This window comes from Polyodon spathula, chromosome 22, assembly GCF_017654505.1.
Source record: "Polyodon spathula isolate WHYD16114869_AA chromosome 22, ASM1765450v1, whole genome shotgun sequence".
Classification (NCBI taxonomy): Eukaryota; Metazoa; Chordata; class Actinopteri; order Acipenseriformes; family Polyodontidae; genus Polyodon; species Polyodon spathula.
In genome coordinates this window covers 29,036,922-29,058,964 of record NC_054555.1, presented here as the reverse complement: position 1 = coordinate 29,058,964, position 22,043 = coordinate 29,036,922, and the positions used below count along the sequence as shown (strand labels likewise).

The 22,043-nt window shown below is 41.7% G+C and overlaps 1 protein-coding gene across 2 annotated transcripts; it reads left to right on the top strand.

Annotated features, from left to right (window-relative positions):
• Positions 1 to 4,352: 4,352 nt before the first annotated feature.
• On the top strand, positions 4,353 to 17,589 carry LOC121297111 (protein yippee-like 1). Of its 2 annotated transcripts, none has more exons than XM_041223151.1 (5): positions 4,353 to 5,336; positions 9,224 to 9,509; positions 12,541 to 12,584; positions 13,874 to 13,982; positions 14,597 to 17,589. In XM_041223151.1, exons 2-5 carry the CDS (start codon positions 9,393 to 9,395, stop codon positions 14,684 to 14,686), a joined length of 360 nt encoding a protein of 119 aa, XP_041079085.1. In that variant the 5' UTR covers positions 4,353 to 5,336; positions 9,224 to 9,392; the 3' UTR covers positions 14,687 to 17,589. The 2 variants fall into 2 exon arrangements, with proteins under 2 accessions (XP_041079085.1, XP_041079086.1); XM_041223152.1 differs by lacking the exon at positions 4,353 to 5,336 and adding an exon at positions 5,348 to 6,881.
• The last annotated feature ends 4,454 nt before the right edge of the window (positions 17,590 to 22,043 follow it).

Genomic DNA, 22,043 nt, shown 5'->3' with positions numbered 1-22,043 from the left:
AGGTGCTGGCCCCACTGCAGTCCTTCATCCACTGCCGTTCTCGCTGGTTTCAAATTGTTGTTTGTTTCACCACTTTATGATGCCGTAGACCCGGGGAACCCCAGAATAAAGACACAGCACCCCGATTGAGCTTTGTCGTTTTTCAGTTTAAGAAAGAAGAGACTGCCGTGGAACCAGCTGGGTTCAAATCGGCACGATTTTATTTGAAATAATTTTAAGATTGTGATTCTCGAATGATTGCGACCATTTCTTAGGAGTCTCGGAATCGCTCCGGGAATTGGGGTCAGACAACAGTTAGTGGTCTTGCATATGGGAGCAGCTGCCAAGCGTATCCTCCCTGTATCAAAAGACGGTTAGAGCTCCAGTTGCCCATCCCAAGCATTTCCGTGTGGGAAATGCAGCTTTAATATTCTATACTGTAATGCAAATCTAATAGTTTAATTTTGAAGATTGCTGATCTATAGAATTACCAGCACTGCGCTACAGGTTTCTTTGCTCAATTTGTTTGCTTCCTGTGTTGGTTTTTTTTTTTTTTTTTCTTTTCCGTCTGTAGTAACGAGCCCCGAACATTGCACTCCAGTAACTCAGGCACATGGTGAGAAAATGAAAAGGATTTTCAAGGGCCGGCTCTTTGTGAAGAGGTTAATTTGATTCTGTACTGGAGCAAACAGAGTGTGCCTCTGCAGAAAGAATTGCCAAACAAATTGTTAACCCACAGCTGCTCTGGTTACTAGGTGACCAAACACTTGTCCCTGTCACATCTCTATTACTGCAGAACAATCACAGGTTATCATGGGATAGCTTGCTGCGTTTTGAGGTGAATAAATTGGTGTGCTTTTATCTGGAAATTGCATGGTTTTAAATTACAGGACAATCCTATTAAATAGTTTTAGCTGAGGTATTGATAGCTGTATCAATGTTTTCAACACCACTGTTGTTTGGCACCCTCATTCCATTTCTTCCAGATTATGTAACAACCCTTTCAGATTCCCAGCTTGATATACTGCATTGCTGGCTGTTGCTGCATCTGGCTCCCCTCCGTGATCCAGGCTCTGGCAGAGGAGCTGCAGCATCCTAATTACAGGGGCTTGTTTCCTCTCCCATTTATCATTGCTCTGTACACTTAGGCTGTCTGCATAATTACACTGTTCTGCCGGTGATCTTCCATCATCAATTTATCCCGATTTATGCAGAGTCTTTAATGATGCCCACAATTAATTGTTTGGAGGCTTGTTTTCTGCATATTCTATCTCTATCTAGAAAGTTTTCTTTTGAAATATCTGCGCATTCCAAATCGAAGTGAGAAATTCAAGCAAAGACCCACTGATATTATGTTAATAAAAATGATATCAAAAAGAAAGTTTATTTTTAAACGCTGGTTGGCACCAACCACAGTGCCCCCCATCCTTACCTTTCATCACTGCCCCAAGCACAGGGGTCTAGGTATTGCATGAAGCATATTCACACTATGCCACTAGGCCATGGGGCTGGGTTTGATGCAAATAGAGATGGTAGGTGTGAAGGGACTTGTCCCTAAATTAAAGTAATACAAACTGAACAGCTTCCCGCGGTTTTAAAAGCTATCGTCCCGCAGATTGAGTTCAGTGCGTGTGTAAACACATGGCCGAGCACTGCCACTTCGTTTCGTTAAAGCCCTCGGTTGGCAAGGCAACGCTGGAGCCCTGCCAGTTGAGCCTTCGGTGTCATGAATGGAACGAGAAGGGAAATAAAATTGAGGTTAAACTAATTTGCCTGTGAAGAAGACTGTCGGATAGGCGGTTGACATGGGAGCACGCTGTCCTTGACGACCCCCAGGCAGCTGCCTGCCTCGCTGCTCGCGAGCTCTTGTCGCTTCAGCTCTGCCGCGTGCTCTCTACCGTGACCGAGAGAGTGAGAGAAAAGGTGAGGGCTGACCTTCCGCGAGGGGAGGGAGCAGAAAAATAAAGCACTTGAAATATTAAAAAAAAAAACAGCTGTGAAAATGAAGAGCGGGCGCCAGGCTGCAGTGCTGTCATGAATGAAGTGACATGCGAAACAGACTGAGAAATGGGTTACTAAAAGTCATTAATATAATAATAAATGGAAAAACTAACAGTTTTAGCATTGAAGCAGGACTGCAGAGCGTGCAATGTGTGTGAGATGTTGGATTTGTAAGGTGCAGGAGCTGCCCGTCCATTCCAGGTGTGTGTGTTGATCTGCTTTCTGCAACACCCTTAAACTCAGGGAACACTTGGTGGACAGCTTACCTGAGGCATTACAGGGTTAATTGTAGCAGTACATGGCGACTCCCACCCAAGCTGCTCAGCCTATCCATTCTGCTCACACACTCTACAGACCGAAACAGACTGCCATTCATTCACTTCCAAATCTAAACCGTGGGATTTTCCAGAGAGAACCCAGACGCCTCTCCACAGCCTTGCTGTTCCGTGAGGAAGAAGCGACTCCAAGGAACAGCTCGGAGAAGATCCTCCACGTTCAGGAATCTGGACTTAGTGAACAGTCTGCAGAACCCCTGGCCACTGAGCACTCCTGGAGTGTAGATTTCAATTGGAAATGCATTTTCTATATTCAAAGAAAATCGATGAATGTTGTAAAGTTTTGTTTTGCTATTGAATGAGTTATTTTTAGTATCTATGAGCAGCACATGAATTATTGTGTATTGGCAGCGCTGGACTGTGAACCCCGCTCTGTGTAACTCTCCATGGGGTCAAAGAAGCCACAGAACTTGCCTTCAGTCTGTGCCCATCCAGTTCTGGGATGATTACAAAGGTGTCCTCGTGCCAGTTAAGATGTTCTGAAAGACTCCTGCAGAAGATCGGATTAGCTTGTGTGCGGCACTGGATGTCGTGCATCTATCCCAGTCTCAGTAACTAGGATGTAAGTCACTCCAGGCTGGGGCAACGGGGCAATCGCCGCTTCCAGGACTACAGCAACTGTGCTTTTCTTATCCAAGTGCTTGTGAGAGCTTCGGCAATGCAATAGGCATTAATTCGTGACGTTTCAAGACAGAGGGAATATATTGTGTCATATACAAGGTGACCGAATAGCTGTCCTGTGGGAACAGCAGATCTGTGCAAGAGAAAAAACAGATCCTAAAGAACAGCGTTTTATATACGACGCTTCTGCTACTGTTTGTCTGTCTGAGACTGTTAACATCTGGCACATGCGTTGACCCAAGGAAATGTTTTAAGTGCTACTCAGTTTACTGTCACTAAAATAACCCAGTTGTGCGTTTTGCGCACTGGACACTAGGTGGCGCTGCTGTGCTGTACACTAACAGCCTCTTCTCTGTTCTGGCTGTAAAACCTTGTGAGAGCACGTCTCTCTTTGTTTTGACTGCCTCAAATCCCCTGTGTGTCGGCCACCTGGACTAATGCTGCCGAAATAGCAGTGCTGCTGCAGCCTGTGATGCCAAGAAAGCTCCTTGAAGCCTTACCCTCAGAACCGTGAGAAGCACACTGATCAGCATGAATACACACCTGCAGCTAATAGCATTCGCATCGAAAAACAAGAAAGCATGCATTGAACAACGGGGCTTATTAAAACATTCAATACCCTTATCGTCGGCCCGGCTGCTTGTCAGTGTTACTGTTTTCAGCTGAGAGCCTTCATGCAGCGGCTTCGCGTCTGGTGCAGAACATTAAGAGCTGGAAGCAGTCAAGCCAGGCTCCCAGTGAAGTGAATGACAATGCCTGTGACTGGGCTCCGTGTGCAGATCTGAACCCTCAAAATAATGAGCTGAGGAGCAGGGTGCCAGAGCCAGCCAGCGATCCTGGTATCAATGCTTCATGCTGAGCCCTGCCTTTCTCTCTCTCTCTCTCTCTCTCTCTCTCTCTCTCTCTCTCTCTCTAGTTTATATTATAATAATAACGTAATATTGTTCAGCAGACTAGAAATTACACCATTTGATTTTTTTTACATTTGTGGTTGTTAGCAGTGATTAGCTTTTAATTAATTAACCCTTAAAATGAACCGTTTCACCGTTAAAATGAACACGCAATGCGCATCTATGCAATTCTCAAAGACGATGTTGTCATTCGGAGCGTGTCGGTGGCGCGCCTGTTGTTTACCCGCGTTCACACGTAATGCGCGCCCCCGCCCCCAGGGGAATTAGCCCGCGTCTTCGCATCGGTAGCGCGCCACTAAAAAAAACACGCCAAAGCATTGTTTGTCTCGGACCGCAGAGCGCAAGCCATTGGTCGTCGATTACAAGCGAAGTAGAGTTCCAGGCTGTGCGATTGGTCCTCTGAGATGACTCGGGTTCTCATTGGCTGCGTGTTGGGGGGCGGGGGCGGGTCGGACCAGCACGCGCTGTCTGTCTCGTTGTAATAAGTTCGAATGTAACCGACAGACAGAAACAAAACAAAGAGAGTCGGAGCGGCGGCGAGGCGAGAGGAGCTCTGCACTGAGCCCGAACAGAGCCCGAACACAGCCCGAACAGAGCCCGAACAGAGCCCGAACAGAGCCCGAACAGAGCCCGAACAGAGCCCGAACAGAGCCCGAACAGAGCCCGAACACAGCCCGAACTGAGCCCGAACAGAGATCGAACAGAGCCCGAACACAGCCCGAACAGAGCCCGAACAGAGCCCGAACAGAGCCCGAACTGAGCCCGAACTGAGCCCGAACAGAGCCCGAACACAGCCCGAACAGAGCCCGAACAGAGCCCGAACAGAGCCCGAACTGAGCCCGAACTGAGCCCGAACTGAGAACAGAGCCCGAACAGAGATCGAACTGAGCCCGAACAGAGCCCGAACTGAGCCCGAACAGAGATCGAACAGAGCCCGAACTGAGCCCGAACAACACGACTGTTACCCGAAGAAGCAGTCATTAAACACACGGGGCTGCTCGCAACGAGGCTGATTTAGAGGAAAGGCAGGAAAAAAAAAAAAAATTTCATGAAATATCTTTGGAAAACGGAGGGAATATACGAGGGGAACACAACAAACGTGTCTGCCAGACTATTCCCTGAATACAGTTCTGGAGCGTTTGTTTTTTTTTCCTCGTTTTATTAAGATAATTGTTTTAAAAATTAATAAATCGGAGAAATAGCCTGCAAGTACTAGGAAGCAGGAGGTTTGACCAATGGAAAAATATAAACGTTAGATAGATGACAGTAACCCAAGGTCCCGACAGCAGCTGACAGAGAGGGAATAAACGAGACCTTCGTGGATGAATGAAAGAGTCGGGATCTGGAGAAAGATGAAATATAATCAGAGACAGTGAATCAGCCTCGGGATATCTGCCGCTGGGCACCGCAGCGCTGCTCGCCGCGAATGAAAACAAAGCAAAGGCGAGACAGCCCTCCCTGGAGCCGGTTAGGAAGAGGATTGTTGAGCGTAAGTATAGCATTGTTACACAAGTTTGGACAGTAAGTCATATTTCAGGGAGGTTAAAAAAACAAAACAACACAAAAAAACGACGTAGGTAAGTAGTTTAAAGGGGTATCGCACAGAGGGTGTCGTCATACAAGCTATAACGCGTTAAACGATGACGTGTCTATCAATGTGAACTCGGTAGCATAATATATCTTTGATATACATAGCTGGTGTCTTTATAGTGCTGTTATGATTGCCCGGAGAAGGTCAAATTGCTTTGCTGTCTAAATTCATTTTGCACTAATGTATTAATTGCATCTGGGAAGTGAGATGATATGTTGGTTAAAAACATGTTTTGTGGTGGGAGTTGGATTTGTGTGCGCGGTGGGGTTTAAATTCGCCGTTTGGGGAAACGGGCTCCAGTGTTTTTATGTAAGTGTTTTTATGTAGCTGTATGAACCAGGTCATAAAGCAGCGGCAGAGTACAGAATACAAACACATGACATCGGCGCGATCTGATCCACTGTCTTTCGCTCATGCAGATTTAATCAAGCAGCTTTGCCAGTCATCAGATGCAGAATAAAATGGTGAACGTACAATATGTTTGAATGAGTTACACAGTGGCATCAAAAACACGAGACCTATTGAAATGCGGAAGGATTGCGTCTGTTTATAGTTTAGTAATTACTGTACACAGTAGGACAATCACAAAATGGCCAACGGGTCAGAATATTTTAATAAACAGAGTGATCTGGATAGTACCTTTGTTTGTGTTGAAACAAACTGGTTTTGATCCCATTGTGAATGCAAGCAAGTGCCTTGGTAACTGTTCCCAGCAAACAGAAATGTGCGGTTTCCATGTGCCACTGCAGCAACGCTGCTTAGGCCTATTAACAACGCAAGATGTCAGACAAGCTAGATAATCCGGTGAAGGAGGATTTGCAGCTTTGTATTTCCAGGACGAACAACACTGCCACGAACTGTGAAAGGATTCCACACATACAGGAGGATAAAGAGCCCACAAACCGCGCAGCAATGCGTGCGGTACACGCTTTCGACAGATCAGCGGCTTCTCTTTGTTTTTCATCTTGTAAACACTGGCGCATTGCGTGCGTGTGTATGTATAAACACAATGTCTTTTAATGAACACGATTCCAGCCCCGGCTGCTGTAAGGGTTAAATGTGCAGGCTCTATCGCACATGACCCTCATGCTTTCAGTCTGTATTTGTTTACATATCCGGGTATGCGACCATCGCAGACACTGTCCAGCCCCGTCTGTTACTTGATTGGATAGCCTCGTCGCAATCACGCAGTAACCCGCCCCCACAGTGACGTCAGCTTGTCAGCATCCAGGCCAGGCGCAATCAGACACAAAGGGAACAGAAAAGGACATGCTCTCGGGTCGCAAGACAGCAGGATCAGGACTCGGGGCTTGGACCCACAGATACTCCGTACAGCGGGCTGTGTTTCAGCTGCAGTGTCACAAAGATCAATCATGTTATATGTATGAAAGTATTCTATTTTAAAGAACTAATTACATCTCGGAACCAGGCTCGCTGGTAGTGGTAAGTGAGTGTCTTGAACTGGCCAGCGTGTACACATCGTGAACACTAAAAAGTTCATATTAGTTGACCAAAAGATGTCGGGTATGGATGGTAAATGCTATATACGTGGGTAATGTATTTAACATCATATTTTAGCTTTAGGAAATATGCAGGATTTAAAAACAAAGCAAAAGTGTTATATTCACAGGACAGAGACGATGATTAAACTTCAGGTGGTACTGTGGTGAATTTCAGAGTGTGCAATGAACTCACTGTTGACAGGTTCGTGTAGCATGCCAGATTCAGCATGTAACAGTTTCCTTTCAGGATTCCTGTATTTCCCAGCACTGGAGAACATGTTTCTGTGTCTCTTATCTTCTTTTTGAGCACAGCATTATTCAGATCCTCAGTAGGCCTCAAGGGGGATATTGCAGTCTGAAATGATTACAGTGCCTGCACAGCAGAGACACCATCAAAGCACCAGCAGGGAGATCTTCATTCTGTGTTTGTGTATAGCACAAATAATTTAACGACGTGACCGTCTTGGTTTAGTTGAAAGCCTTGAACTGGATTTGGAAGTGATGCAGGAGTACATATTTCCTGGTGTAACCCAAGCTGGGAGTTAGTAGTTTCAAAATAGATAGGTCAGCTGAGAAAGTTATTCTGATCTATAGCTTATTTAGGTTTCCCTTACTATTAAAATCCTTAACTTGATGTTGAATTGTCAGGTCATTTCTGCCAAGCCACACTGTTGTCTGTGGTCATGTGTGCTTTGGTTGCTGATGTGTACCAGGCTGAGTCTTTGGTAATGCATTGCCATGTATTTGTTGTCAGTTATTCACCATGCATGCCTTTGTTTTTGTGTGTCGCTACTTCCTTATATGGTGTGCTTTTAAAGAGGAAGTAGACTGATACGAGTCCTGATATAAACAGCAGCACTTTTTAAAATAATATACATAAAGAAGACAGTGTCACTGCTAAAAGAACCAGAACCACACAGAGGAAGTTATTCTGGTGTCAGAATAGATAGTATGGCTGTTTCACAGCTTTCTGTGCATTAGAGTACAGAGCAATGGGAGGTCCTTAGATCTTTTTATGAGGATGTGATAAAGAAATCACTACTTAAACAAGTACTTGTGCTTTGTAAGAAAACAGTCTGTGCCAAACTGCTTAAATCATTCAGAGTTGCTGATTAAAAAATAAAATGGGAACTAAAATCCCTTACGAGCTCTTAAGCAGGGAAGATTGAGGCAGGACCTTGTGTCTGCACTGCAGTGCCTGCCTTCAGTGTCATGGTGATCTGTTTGCGGAAGTTCACTTGTTATTGTTTTCAGCGTAGACTGACTGTTGTCTGCAGACATGCTTCCTGTTTTGCATTTTAAAAAGTAACCCACATTGAGTGGTACAGTCATCTTCACTTGATAAGAAGCATTTTGTACTTGTTTCCTGTTGAGGTATACACAGGGACCACACTCCTCTGACAAACCATGAGCAATTAAAAAAAAAAAAAAAAAAAAAAAAAAACACCTGTAGATTGCATGGTAGAGGCACATTTGTTCATTTATAGCTGGAGTTACTGTGGTTTATCAAGCCAAAGCAAGATGAGCGCAGTGCAAGCCAATGCAACCTGCCTGGCGGTCTGTGTCTGATCTCAAGACTTTTGGCTGTTTCAGTGTGAAGCAGTGCAAGAAACCAAAGTAGCACATTTCTGCAGGAAACAGTAAAATGTGCCTCGTTTGTACAGCATGTTGCTGCAGATGCCAGGTTATGTGCTGTGGAACGTCAGTTTGTACATGTACTTGCTGTTTGTGTAAGATTCCTGTTTACGTCTGTGCTTCCCCAAACTTGTAAGATTAGACAGAGTGATTATTGAGTTCGCTTGATGTGGTTGTTTTTCATTAGGAAATGTACCTGGATCAATCCTTTTTGCTGTTATTGATTAAAGTTAGGGTGGTGCATCATAAACCTCTACATGCATTTCAGAGCGTCTTTTTTTAGTAGCACACTGTCATGGTTAACTGAGATTTGTCCTTCAGAAAATGTGCCTTGGCTTGGCAGATGTTTTTCACAGCATGATCAGCTCAAAGACAAATGCACACAGTATTCAAGTTGTACTTTATAACATTTGACTCATCTTATTATGTCAAATTATCACTTGGTAGGCTTATTCTTTATCTGGAGAACAAGATACAAAAGTACAATTCACTGTTTGTTTGTTTTTTATTCCTTTTGATCCACAGTATGAACCTGGGATAGGTAAAAAAAAAATATATATTTACAAAAAATTTTTTTTTTTGCATTTCTTGTTTGTTGTATGGCAGAAGAATGAATTGCATTCTTTTTTTGTTTGGTTTCTTTGCCAGGTCTATTTCTCCTGTGGTGTCTGTGTGGACCGTGCCACACACCCACTCCAGAACAACGACGGCTTTTGCTTGCATTTTCCAGTGTTTTTTCTGTCAGCAAGTTCAGCAGAGTTGTAACTCTTCGAGTGCCAGCCCGGAGCTCAGCGAGGAGGAGCAGCCGCACACTGAAATGGTGAAGATGACAAAGTCCAAGACTTTTCAGGCATACCTGCCAAACTGTCACAGGACCTACAGCTGTATCCATTGCAGAGCACATCTTGCAAACCACGACGAGCTCATCTCAAAGGTAGGGATTGGTTTTCTTTTTGATCTTTTCAAATTGCATTGCATGCTAATTCTGTGAAACTGCCCCTTAGTCAACCCTTGCATCCATTTTGTGTTAAAGGTACTTGGACATTCTTCAAGTCAAATGCAACAGGTGTCTGAAGCATGAACGTGACACAGTTGCAAGGTTATGTCTTGGGTGTTGTCCATTTTGACTTTTACTGCACTTTACTCTATTTACTCTTCATGCTAAATAGTCATTATACATACTCCTATAAATGAAACTGTAGGCTGATTATTTCCCAGGGAAGATTATGCATTTATAACAATTCCAACTGGTTTCAGCAAATGGGCTTTAAATGTTGGAAACTCATTTAAGGATTATTTTTAATTTTCTCTTAAATACGTGCAGGTGGCACACATTGTTTTTAGAGCATGTCCAGTTGATGCATCACCCTGCCAGACTGGGGGTGATGTGCACTGGCTGGGTTTGACAGACACATTTTGAAAGAGCCGTTTGAAGGTCGGGAGGGACAGTGGTTAGTGATGTTTTCAGCATGCTTGGTGAGTCTTAGTAGAGCACAAGCTCAGTAAATACAGGCTGAATTAGCCTTTAACCCAGTACTGAGTGTGAGAGCCTGGGACAGCTTGAAGGAAAGCTGCCAGCCAAGGATAGAGGGCTTTATGTCTAGCTTTGTTGATCCTTCACTGTTTGCAGTCTTGAATTTCATGTTTTATTAATAGATCTGTGGGGCTCATTGAATGATGTAATAGAATCAATATGGGTCATGTGCACAGGACTTGAAGGACTTTTTTTGTTGTATGAAGTTTGCAGTCAGAAGTTTATTTTTCATGCATGGTTAAAGCAAATGTTTGACTCACAAAACCCAGTTCTTAAAACAGTTTTGTGTATAGAGCCCTATGTGCTAGTTACTGTGAGAATCCCGGGTGATTCATGCGTGATTTTTTTTTTTTGATGAATTAACAAAAGCCTAGGAAATGGTGACATATTATTACAATTGTGTTCCTTTCAAACAGTCCTAAGCAGGGATACAGGATAAGGGTGTAGCAGGAAATAAAAGCGACATGATTTAATTAACATTTTCCTGCTTCCCTTCTTTTAAAAAAAAATAAAAATAAAAAACATAGCAGCAATACAATATCTTGTTGTTGTTATTATTAGACCTTGTTTTGGAGCCTCAAGGAGCACAGGGTGCATTAGGGAGCATTGCTTCCACCCTTACCTCTGGGTTAGAACTCACCGCTGCTCTCTCAGAGAGCCAGGGGCTTCAATCCACACAAGGAGGAGTGGAAGGTAACCAGGGTAAGAAAGGAATTCAGCACCCTTTAAGGGGTTCAGCTCCCAAAACTGGACTGGGAAAAAATGCATATAAAGTGGGTAGACAGATCTTCAAATAAGAAACGAAGTTCTTCACTAAGTTTGACTGTATGCCTGCCGGTACTACTGAATCAGTGTCCCAGAGCGAGTGGCCTGTTTTGTTCAGTGGCGAGGGTTCAAACTGAAGGTCGTTCGAAAGCACTCTGAGATTTTTTTCTCTTCTTGCCACTCCTTTGACTGGGTTAAGAAGGCACGGGATACCCAGAGCCGCTGTCTGCTTTATTAGCGTTACTTAAAGCTAATTTCGTCGTGGAAAAGAAAAGCCGATCTAAGCTAGCTTGCTTGGGTCATGGTGACCAAAGGATAAAAACCAGTTTAGAATCCAATCCCTGTGTACAAAGTGTTATGTACTCCACTCAGCTGATTCACAGAGCACTAGTCAGTGAATCTGTCTTAGTAAAGCAATTTCATTTAAGTGACTTATTTTTTAACATATTAGCTTCTTTGTATTCTGTGGCGTTTGCTACTACAACCCCTCCATAACACTTCTGATAACAAATTAAGACACCTTTAGAGATCAGTGTGCCTTGTACTGTACTTCTAGTCTGTAACTTGCCTTTTGAGAAGAGTAGAGAAGTAATGTGGACAGTAGATCCTGGGACTAATTTAACATTTAGAAATATCAAATGAAATATGCAAAGAAGTATTCTTTTTGTTCTCGGTCTCCTTTCACCTTTTCAGACAGCTGCTTGATTTGGAAATCTTTCAAAAACCATTTGGCAAAAAGCAAAACTAACAAAAGACTTTCTTTTGTCTAAGTGATGAAACTGCACCTGACAGCAGATTATTAAGGCGCTTCCTTTCTCTGTGCTCATTATAAATCGGACTGACGATTCAGACTCCTGATGCAGTTGTACAGCTAATCCCTCAAGATGGTTTAGGCCAAACAAGTTTGTTTGTATAGGTCATAACCATAAGAATGAAAAGATAGGCCTACATATTATTATTATTATTATTATTACATTGATATGTCCTCTCTGATTTAATTACAAACTACAGTCCTCAGTATATTGTATTTGTTGTCTATAGTAAAAATGCATTTGAAGCGTAAGGTTTAAATAAACCGTGATTACTTTATAATAAAGCTGCTGCTTGACTGGGCAATAAAGCTGGTGCCTGACCTTCTTCAGAGCTCTCAAACTGAACAAGAAAAATGCTGAAAGGACTTGGGCTGTTTTTAGAAAGACTGTTTGCTGTAAGCTATTTAGGTAAATATGTAGCCTACATACATGCTGAACATTACAGAAACGTGTGCTGCTCACACTGGCAGGAAGCCAGGCAGTGGAGCCAAAACAAACCTCTGCTGTGACATGCAGCTCCTCCGGGTCCTAGCGGCACACCGTTACTGAACGAGAGTGCCAGCTGCTTTTACCAAGGCCAGTGCTGTTTACCATCTCGAGACTACAGTGCTACAAAGTTACTATAAAAAAAACTACTTACTTTTGTTTGGAGAGGTAACATTCAACCTTCAGGACTGTTAACTGGATTTACTGAGGGAAGGATTTGATACTTTTAGTACATTTTTATCTTGGCATTTTCTTCATGTCCATTTCAAGAATGCCTGCTGTATGTTGCTATGTTTATCCTGATGGAAACGTGTTGTTTGTGTGCTTTATTGATTTATTGATCTTTTTTCTTTTCCTTCCTTTTCTAGTCGTTCCAGGGCAGCCAAGGTCGAGCCTACCTCTTCAACTCTGTGTACGTATCCCTCATGACGACATTCATTTGATATTATTATTATTATTATTATTATTATTATTATTATTATTATTATTATTATTTATTTTCAGTTTAGCAACTTTGCTTCAAAAGATTGAAAAGCATTTTGTTCTGGCCAGTGATTCAGGAACACTCCCACATCTGTTCTCTTTGAATGAAATTTAAGACTCAATAGGTTTTATGCTTTTTGTTATCGGTTTTGACAGTGGGGATAGCTGCATTTTAGACAGATGTGCTGTATCCAAAATACAAGTCAAGCATTAATTCATCTTTTGCAAAATGAATACAGTCTAGCAGCCATTGCCAATAGCTGTGTCTAGTTTTTAATAAGAGGTTGGACCGATCACTGGTTTGCAGTTGTAATCAGGGAACTTAAGATGGGATTTTGTTTATCTGCAACTAAATTCATTTACAATCTATTTCAGTTTTTGGATCGCAAACCATTATGAGAGGAAATTCAATTAAAAGTACCTCCTCGGTAGTGCATTTTAGTCGTGTTGAATACTGTATCTCCTTTTCTGCATGGTTAGCGTTTTACAGTATATACACATAATTATGAAGGGATGGACCAACAGAGACCTGGAGGATGGGTGAATAACCTGGTAAGAGAATATTTTATATTTCAAGAACTAACGCACAAAACTTTCATTACCTTCTAGTTTAGCTTATATACACACAAACACCGATGAAACAATTCTTCACTGAGCTAGCTCCCACCCAATACCCAGTTATTGACTCTTGTGCCTTTTTAAATATTGATTGAACGTGGCCGCTCAGGGTGCATGTGCTTGAAGTCCCTTTTTTAAACTGGGGGGGTGCAGGGCGCGTCGCCCGTCGCCCGTCGCCCTGCACTATATTTTACATACTAGGTAGCTGTTATATGAGCACATGGTTACTAGATTACATTTGTATAGTTTGGAAATTAAGAAAAGGTGTCTGACTGCAAGTGTGGTTTAGTTTATAATTGAAAGTTATCACAGGATTATAATAACGCTCACATGACTGTATGATAACAAAGGGTTGGTCCAGCAAAGCAAATAAAAGAAAGCAGATGTGTTAAGAGTGAATGTTGCACTGGCCTGAACTTGGTGGTTGAATTATCCAAACAGTGAATTGAAGGTTTGCTTTTGAACCCTTCTCTAATGCAGTATTCAATGCATAGTGGCAGAAGAGGTTGTCTGGCTAGCTGTGTGCTGCTCATTGCTGCAGTAGCCCAGTTACCCTGTGGGATCTCTTCAAGCCTAACAGTGTTCCTCCTTCATTTGCAGGGTGAACGTGGGCTGTGGGCCAGCAGAAGAGAGAGTCCTTCTAACAGGGTTACACGCTGTAGCCGACATCTACTGTGAAAACTGTAAAACCACTTTAGGTTGGAAATATGTAGGTACACCTTGTACTACTGTATGGTTATTAATCATTTTGATTTCTAATATCAGACAGTTTAGTCATAAATGTTAAACTGCAATTTATTTATAAAAAATAAATAAAAAAAAAAAAAAAAAAAAAAAAAAAAAAGAACAACCCAGATATTATTTAAAGCCCACAGTGACTGGGATATTGTGTTAGGGCATTTCCTAAACAGATTTTCCATATGGGCAAATCTCTGGGGTGCTTTCCTTTTTTTCCCAGGCTTGGACTGCAAGTCAGTAGCCATGTATTCAGTTGTTCAGTGCTGATTTTAGCCTGCAAGCTCAATCGCCATCTGGGTTGATTCAGCCTCTATAATGTTATATTTGGATCTGTAGTTCAACAGTTGCTGACTGGATGGCCACCCTTTAACTGCCCACTATTCAAAGAAAACAAAGCAATGGTTACCAGCAAACATGACTTGCTGGGTCAGTCTTTGTTGTAGCAACATGAGCTTCGGTAGAGCACAAGTAAAGACTCGCTAAAAGGCTTGGTTTTGAAAGCACAAAAAAAAGAAATGTGTTAAGAAGTGGACTCCTTTTGTAAACACCCTGTAATTAATGCTTTATTTTGTCTTGAATCCTCAGGAGCATGCCTTTGAGAGCAGTCAGAAGTACAAGGAAGGAAAGTTTATAATTGAATTAGCTCACATGATCAAGGACAACGGCTGGGAGTGAATCCTGAGAGCTTTTATTTGAGAACTTGGCTGCTTGTGTCTGATTTTCTGTCCACGACTTCACAGAGAGACCCAGTGGACAGAGACACATGTGCAGGTTGCTCCGCACAGAACTTTAAAAAACCTCACAACTGATTCTTCTGTTGGCTCACTTGAGCCCTTGAGGTTTTTCTCTTCTTTTTTCTTCCCAGTTACAGCTTTTTGGTGTATTCCGTTCTGTTACAGCTGAACCACTGTTCAAAGAAAACCGTTTTCACATGACCATTTTTTTTTCCTAAAAAAGACTCAAACAATACCTTGTGGTTTTAGCGAGTGGCAGTCTACATTTCTTGTGAGAGACTCTTACTGATGGCAGACTGATGTTACTGGTTAGCATTTTTCTCCTTTACCTCCTGTCGTATCTCTAGCTATTGCTGTGCATGCTTTCTTTGCAGTGTAATGATGGGATATTGCTGGGTAGGGAGGGATCAGTAATATGTAGCACTTCATGGTATTTTGTAGATGGGGAGGGGCTTGCAGTGATGTGGTATTTGTATTCATCATATCCCGTGTACCATGTATTGCTTTATTTTCTTGACAGTGCAATCTGCAGCCACGTCTGGTACTACACATTACAACACCTACATAATTGTGACATGAACAGGAGTGGGTACTTGGGCAACTAACCTTGTTTCAGTGGCATTTGTGGCTGGGTCCATGTTGCAGCGTCAGTACCAGTACTCAGTACTAGCACTGGACAGCAGGGGAACGTGATTGAACTGCTTTCCCCAGTAAAGCATTGCCCTGCGTCGCTGCACAAACGGCATACTTGAATGCAGTTATTTCTTTTGTACTTTGCTGAGGCCAAGACTTCAGGAGAGTTTAGAGGCAAATGTCTGTCCCTTTTGTCTGACTCTTTCAGTCTTTTTCAGTGTCTCTATTTGCTTTTTCATTAATGATTGAATGATTGTAAGAAAACTAAAGTATGGGTTGACTGGTTGCTGGAAAAATCATCTCCCTGTAGTTTTAAAATTGTGCTAAATTTGCTGAAGGAGCAGAGAATTGGTAGAATAGAACATTTTCACATTACTGCCCTTTTAAAGCATTGCCTGTTTTTTCATTCTTAAAAACTAAACACTAAGTTGCCTCCTTTCCCTCTTTTGGAAACGCAGGAATTTCTGGAAAAGTTTAAGTGCCACTAAATACAAATACAAAACCTGATGTGACTAATTATCTAGAAGATTCACAACACTTCTGCTGCTATTTATATATTTTTTGTATAAAGAAAAAACTTATTCTCGACCTTAACTTTATTCTTCTGCACTTTTACTCTTTCAACAGATGTATTTGAATGGCCACTGCTGTGTAAATGTTCATTCTGTGTTTGCCTCTCTCCAGCATGAACCTTGTGCCTCTTCAAAAGATCGTGTCTCCTGTTGTGCACTGCATGATTGGTATGCCCTGAGAAATTTCACATTTAGGGTGAGTTTCTTGGGCTTCATTCACCAAAGCCTAAACTGTACAGTATGTTGAACAGTGTCTTGTTCACAGCAACCTCAGCATTATTAATAACCATGATGGAAGTTGCTATAGTACTGAATGCCAGTGAACTTCTTGCCCCCCTCTCTAATTGGGTGGTGTTTGTTAGGGGGTGGGGTGGGTAAAATGTATTGCATTTTTTAATTTAATGGTGAGACACACGTTTGTAGTTCCAGTAAGTCTGAAAGTTTTATTTCACAGATGAAATACTGGTTCTGTTTTTGGTGAATTTGAAACTAGGGTGTTGCAGACTGCTGAAGGATAGGATGGCCAGTCTGGTTACTTGGTATTTATCAGCAGGACAGGTAAAATAAATACATATAAAAACAAACAAAAAAAATAAACTACTTGAAAAATATACAGAAGGAAAAATAAGAATAAAGCATTTTCCCTGTAAGAGTTTTATACATAATAAGAACATATTTAAAGTTTTATACCTATTTCTACTGGGCAAGTTCCTTCACTTCCCTAACTTCAAGCACTTTTGTTACTGTACCTGTTGGCTTTTTTTTTCCTTTTCTGTTTGCTTTCACACTATAGTTTTGTTTTCTTCAGAGCTGATAGTGAGCGCAGGGATTTGTGGCTTTTTCCTTAGAAATTCAGATTGCAGTAGCTGGCTCTTTCTTGGACCAGATGAACATTCCATGAGCTGGTTTCTCCTGGTTTTTTCGTTGGCAGTAAATTGGAGGGTGCTAGCAAATCATATATGGAAACAGTGTCCTGGAAAAATCTACAAGCTGTTGTCATTGTAAAACAATTTGAATGATTTCCAAATGATGTGTATTGTGGTCATGCATTTAAAACATGTGAATACAAGAGCATACATCAGTGAAATGTGTATTATATAGAATTCTTGACAATCTTGATTGCTTTACAAAAATCCCTTTCTAATTGCAATTAGAATAAAATCTCCCGCTCCATAGCATGGCTGTAAAGAATGTGTTAGCAAGCAGTACTGTTTCTCACATGGAATAACTTGAAGGTGAGCTGGATTCACTTTGAATTGTCGTATAGTGACACTGACTGAAGCTTATGGCAGTATAGCAAATGTCACTAAAGAATTAGAACACTGTAACCTTAGAGATGCAGTTTTATGCAAAGGAAAAGGATTGTAAGTTTGAAAAGTGTTATTTTCATAGGACTGTTAAAAATATAATAAGGTCTAAAGCATGTTGTATTTATAATAGAGTCATGCCTGATTTTTTTTTTTTCTTTATTTTTCTTTAAATGCAAAAAGTAAATGTGCTTTTTTTTCATTTCTCTCTTTTTTTTTTTTTTTTTGGCTACATTGCTATGCTGTCTTAGTAAAAATGTATGTCACATTTGTCCAATATTTCCACTGGATTGTATCCATTTCAGATATCACAATAAAATCTTTCAATGGTATCCTGCATTTTAATTCAGTGGCATTGTTGCTGTGCTAATAATGTTGGAATAATCGTCAGTGTGCATACAGGGGTTTAAACAACACTTGAATGTGGGAGACTATGGGACTGGCACTAGACAACACACAAACACAGATCTGTGATAACATTTCCGAGTCCACAAACAATTCTCTATTTATTCTGTAAATACTGTATATTTATTTGTGCCAGATCTGTCCAAACATCAACATTATATCGAAAGCAAAACCAGTAATTGATGAAACATCTATCAAATGTTTTAAAGCAGTTGCAGAGAGACCAGTTCCTTAATAAATGCTTGCCACTCGATATGCATAGCCGACACACTGTCTGAATGCTTTTATCGCAGTGTTGTGGTGGTGGCATGAGATGCTGTGTCTGATGCACTTTGAATGCTTTGGTTGCATAACCAGACGGGTTGACATTGCCTGGCTTCATCTTCAGATAGAGAATGGAACTGGAAAGAAAATGGCAAAATAAATAGCTCTACTAAACTTTGAAACGAGCCATTATTGAATCCATGCCAGATTCTTCAAACTCTCTACATGAAAACAGATGATGGATGGTTTGACAGCAGCGGACACGTTGCTTCCAGTGCTGCAGTACTTACTCATGGGTCCAGCTTGAAAAGAATGAGGTATTTTCTGTGGATGGTTCTTTTACGTGCTGTAGCTCACAATCACAACCCTAATCATGCAAGACTGATCAAAGATTCCTTACAGCTACTGTGTGGATGTTTCACACTTGTGTACTTCAGGGACTGTCTATGAAAAGTAGAGCTAGTGAACCTATGAGCGAGTTGTGATTCCAGCACTGCAGAAGGAAAGGCAGGGTAATACATCCTTCATGCCACCCAGCTCCTGTGCACACACTACACTGGAATGGAATTCATTCTCCAGCTACATTCAAATAGCAGGTCGTCATGGTTTTCATTTTTTCTTTAATCCTCTTTTTAAATAAACAGCTGCTTTTCTGCCAAGCGTTTTATGAAGACTGCATTTCGCTATTCGAACACGACTATACATGTCTCTCCACTGTTCTAGGGCACCTTACAGGGTTATGATGATCTAACTTGCTCAGCATTACTGTGATGCTGGAAGTGAAAGATCAGCAGGGTCACAGCACAGACTTTACATTTCTGCATCTCTGTCCCCTAATTTCATTCTGTGCCTCTGGTTCGTCACTGTGGTGCTAATTGGTATGATGGATGGGATGGGATGGAATGGGAAGGTAGGTGTTGTCACTGATTTCACTTTGCTATTTCCCTCACCCCATGACGACCAAGCTCTTTTTTACAATTAAATTTTGTTCCTTCTCAAGCCTTTTAGACATCCAGTCAACGAACTGTTTTATTTAACTGTGCTGTCTAAGTGAAAAAATACTGACCGTCAATTTTCTTGCATTTTTTTTTTTTTTTTTTTTTTACGAGGAGGGTAGCAACGGCAGGTCTCCAACGGCTATAGCTGTGGGGGGAATGAAAATCCTAAAATAACCAGCATGGCACAGCTCACACTCCCATTGTCATTCTGGAGAGAATGACTGGACTGGAGCGCTTCGAGAAGCAGCAGAGAGCAGGATTAACAAGACAGAACAGCTTGCAGGGAGGGGATTCGCTCAAGAGATTTAGTGAAATGCAAATTCATGAGGTGTTTCCAGGGCTTTTCCACGTCTAGTTAAGGGTATTGGCTTCAATAGCAATGACTATGAGCTATGAGTGAGTGCTTCTAATATGAAGTATATCAACAAAGACAATTCCAGTGCATTCCCGTAGGGACTGTGTTTCAACCAGGTCCCAGTTGGTGAGAGTCCAGTTAACTCCCAGTACAGCATTGATGACTTTGGCTGCTTTCCAGTCCTAGATTTCCTCTTCCTCATTAGTACCTGGTAAAGGAATAATCAGACCTGCGATGCTGATGGGTGGGTTCTTGTTGGGGAGAAATTAAAATATGGGGAGCAGTGGTCAGAGTGTTGGCAAATTGGATTCGTCTTCAGTATTAGAGGTAGAATGAAGCCTCGACAGTTTTTGCCTATCATACCCTAAGACCCTGTGTTTTTCATCCTGTCTACGACCCAGGCTTACAGCCCCGATCGCTCTGTGACATCCCGTCTGGAAACCCTGCAGCTCTCTTACGGATTGGCTAATTTCGCTAAATTACAAGAAGCATCACAGCACAGAGCAACTCCAAACAACTCTACTGGGAGCAGACAGGAACACAGCAATCCCTAAACCAGACTCAAAACATGTGCCCTTTGCACTTCTACAACCAGGGTGGGTTTTGTAAAACAAACAAACTTGATTTCATTCACCATTGTTTACAGTGTAAAAGGGATATTCCCACTCCATGGAATACAGTAGGATTCTCCAAAGAAGAAACAGATCCGTCAAGTCTATCAGCATTTATAATTCCATATGGTCAGTATAAAGTACAGCCCCAGCTCATTATAGCCACTGTTTAAAGGACCATACAGAAGTGCTCTATATAGGACGGGTCATTCAGCGCAGGTAGATCGGTAGACAGGGTTTCACAGGGGCAGGCCCAATTCGCAATATGCTGAGGGAGGGGAAATCTTACAGCTTATTTGAGCACACCGGGAACAAATGGGTATATCGAGATCCCAAGTTTTGGGGCATTGAGCTCTGGCTCAAAAGAGCTGGGACTAAGAGTTGGGCCCATGTTCTTGTTAGGATCAGGGTCAGGATTAGGGTCAGGATCCCCTCCTGTGTATTAGGTTAGGATAGGGTCAGGGTCAGGGTCATGACCAGTTATCTGCTTTGTGATCACGTCTATATAAACAATCAAGTGAATTCATATATTATATCATTGTTGCACCTGTCTGTCTTCCAGAGAACACAAGTCAGGAATGAGATGAAGCCATTTATCCATCAATGCTGTTCCAGATCCTAGCAGCCAATTCATCCCAGAGCTTTCATCTATTGGGCTCAGCATAACCTCATCACTCTCCCTGTCCCGTGTCCCACTTTCAATCCTCTAATCAAGTCCCCCCTCATCCTTTTCAAGTCTTCACTTACCCTTCTTTGTTCACTTCCTTCAGCCTATCTGCATAAAACATGAACGATGCAGGCTGACACGAACAGCGTGGGGTAGAAATCAGAAGTAAGCTGCAGCATTTTTAAAATGTGTTATCGCTCACTAAATCACTTTTTTTTTGTTATTTTGGTGAACTCGATTTATTTTGTACTCGTTTAAGATCCTTAGGTCTCGGGTTTATTGTTAATTCCTCGTTTTGTGTCCAGTTCGATTTATTTTTTCATTGCGTTGTAAAAGGTCAATAAAATCAATCAAGAATATTACTGGACCTTGTCTTTAGCACACAAGAACATCTGTCGCAGTTACTGGTTTGTTGAGCAAATTACAGGAACACTTGCATGTACTTTTATCTGGAACTGAAGTTGTAATTGCACCCAGCAGTGTAAGAAAAGTTAATTGCATCCAAGCAGTTGCCTTCTTCAGTGCAATAATATTGTGCACTATTTTATATATAAAGGTCGAATCTGAACTGCCTACAAAATTATCCACAGCGGGTGGGACTTTATTGTGCAATAAAAGTATAACAACGTCACAGACAATGAGATCAGCATTGCCGATTGGAAATCTTTTAACATGGCAGACAGGTTAAACAAATACATAATAAAATAACCATCTGAGCTGGGAAATCACTACAAAATAGCTCAAAGCAGATCTGAAAAAAAACAATGCAGACGCAAAAGGCCAGACTGACGTTTTGAAAAGGAACATGTATATATAACCCATAGGAAATGTCATCTATTGCAGCCCCCAGCAGCAGAAGAATCATATTATTCCATTCTGCCTGTTCCAACCCTTGTCCGTTTTTTCAGAGAACAAAAAGAAAAAACAAAGGTAAAAAATAATTAGCTGAAAAAACTACATTCTAAAATAAGCAGGCTTTCATTCAGGGTGTCAGTACTCTGCTGTTGTGTACAATATTCATGACTGACTTTCATTTTGAAAGCTTTCTCCGATTAGAAGCAGGTGCACTGTTTAGTGCAGATATCCTGAGGTGGTTGTCATGCCAACGCCTGGTTTACTTCAGGTTACGTGAAACCATATGCAGCTTATGAAATACAATTCAGAGGGTGTTTTGCCTAAAAACCACAGCCAAGATTATGTTTCTAGATTCATTAATAGGTAGGTTTTCAGGAGTTTCGGGGTACGCTTTGCCTATACAGTCGTTAACGACGTGTTTGAACTGACCCTTAAAGGGTTACTAGCACTTGGCCTCTTGTCTTGCAGAACGTAAGGGACAGAGTCAGTCTTCAAGCAGTCTATTTTGGGTAACTTCAGGTGCTTGCTAATCAATAAAAGAAAACGGAGAGCGTGCACCTCCTCTTCTTAATGCAGATAATCAGATTTGACTTTCGAACTCATTATTGTCAAAGAAAAAAAAAAAAAGTCT

Bases quoted from the DNA above. Each gene is read 5' to 3' on its own strand.
- LOC121297111 (XM_041223151.1), top strand. From the start codon at position 9,393: ATGGTGAAGATGACAAAGTCCAAGACTTTTCAGGCATACCTGCCAAAC. The intron at 9,510-12,540 runs GTAGGGATTGGT...TTCCTTTTCTAG, and splicing joins ACGACGAGCTCATCTCAAAG to TCGTTCCAGGGCAGCCAAGG. The intron at 13,983-14,596 runs GTAGGTACACCT...TTGAATCCTCAG, and splicing joins CCACTTTAGGTTGGAAATAT to GAGCATGCCTTTGAGAGCAG.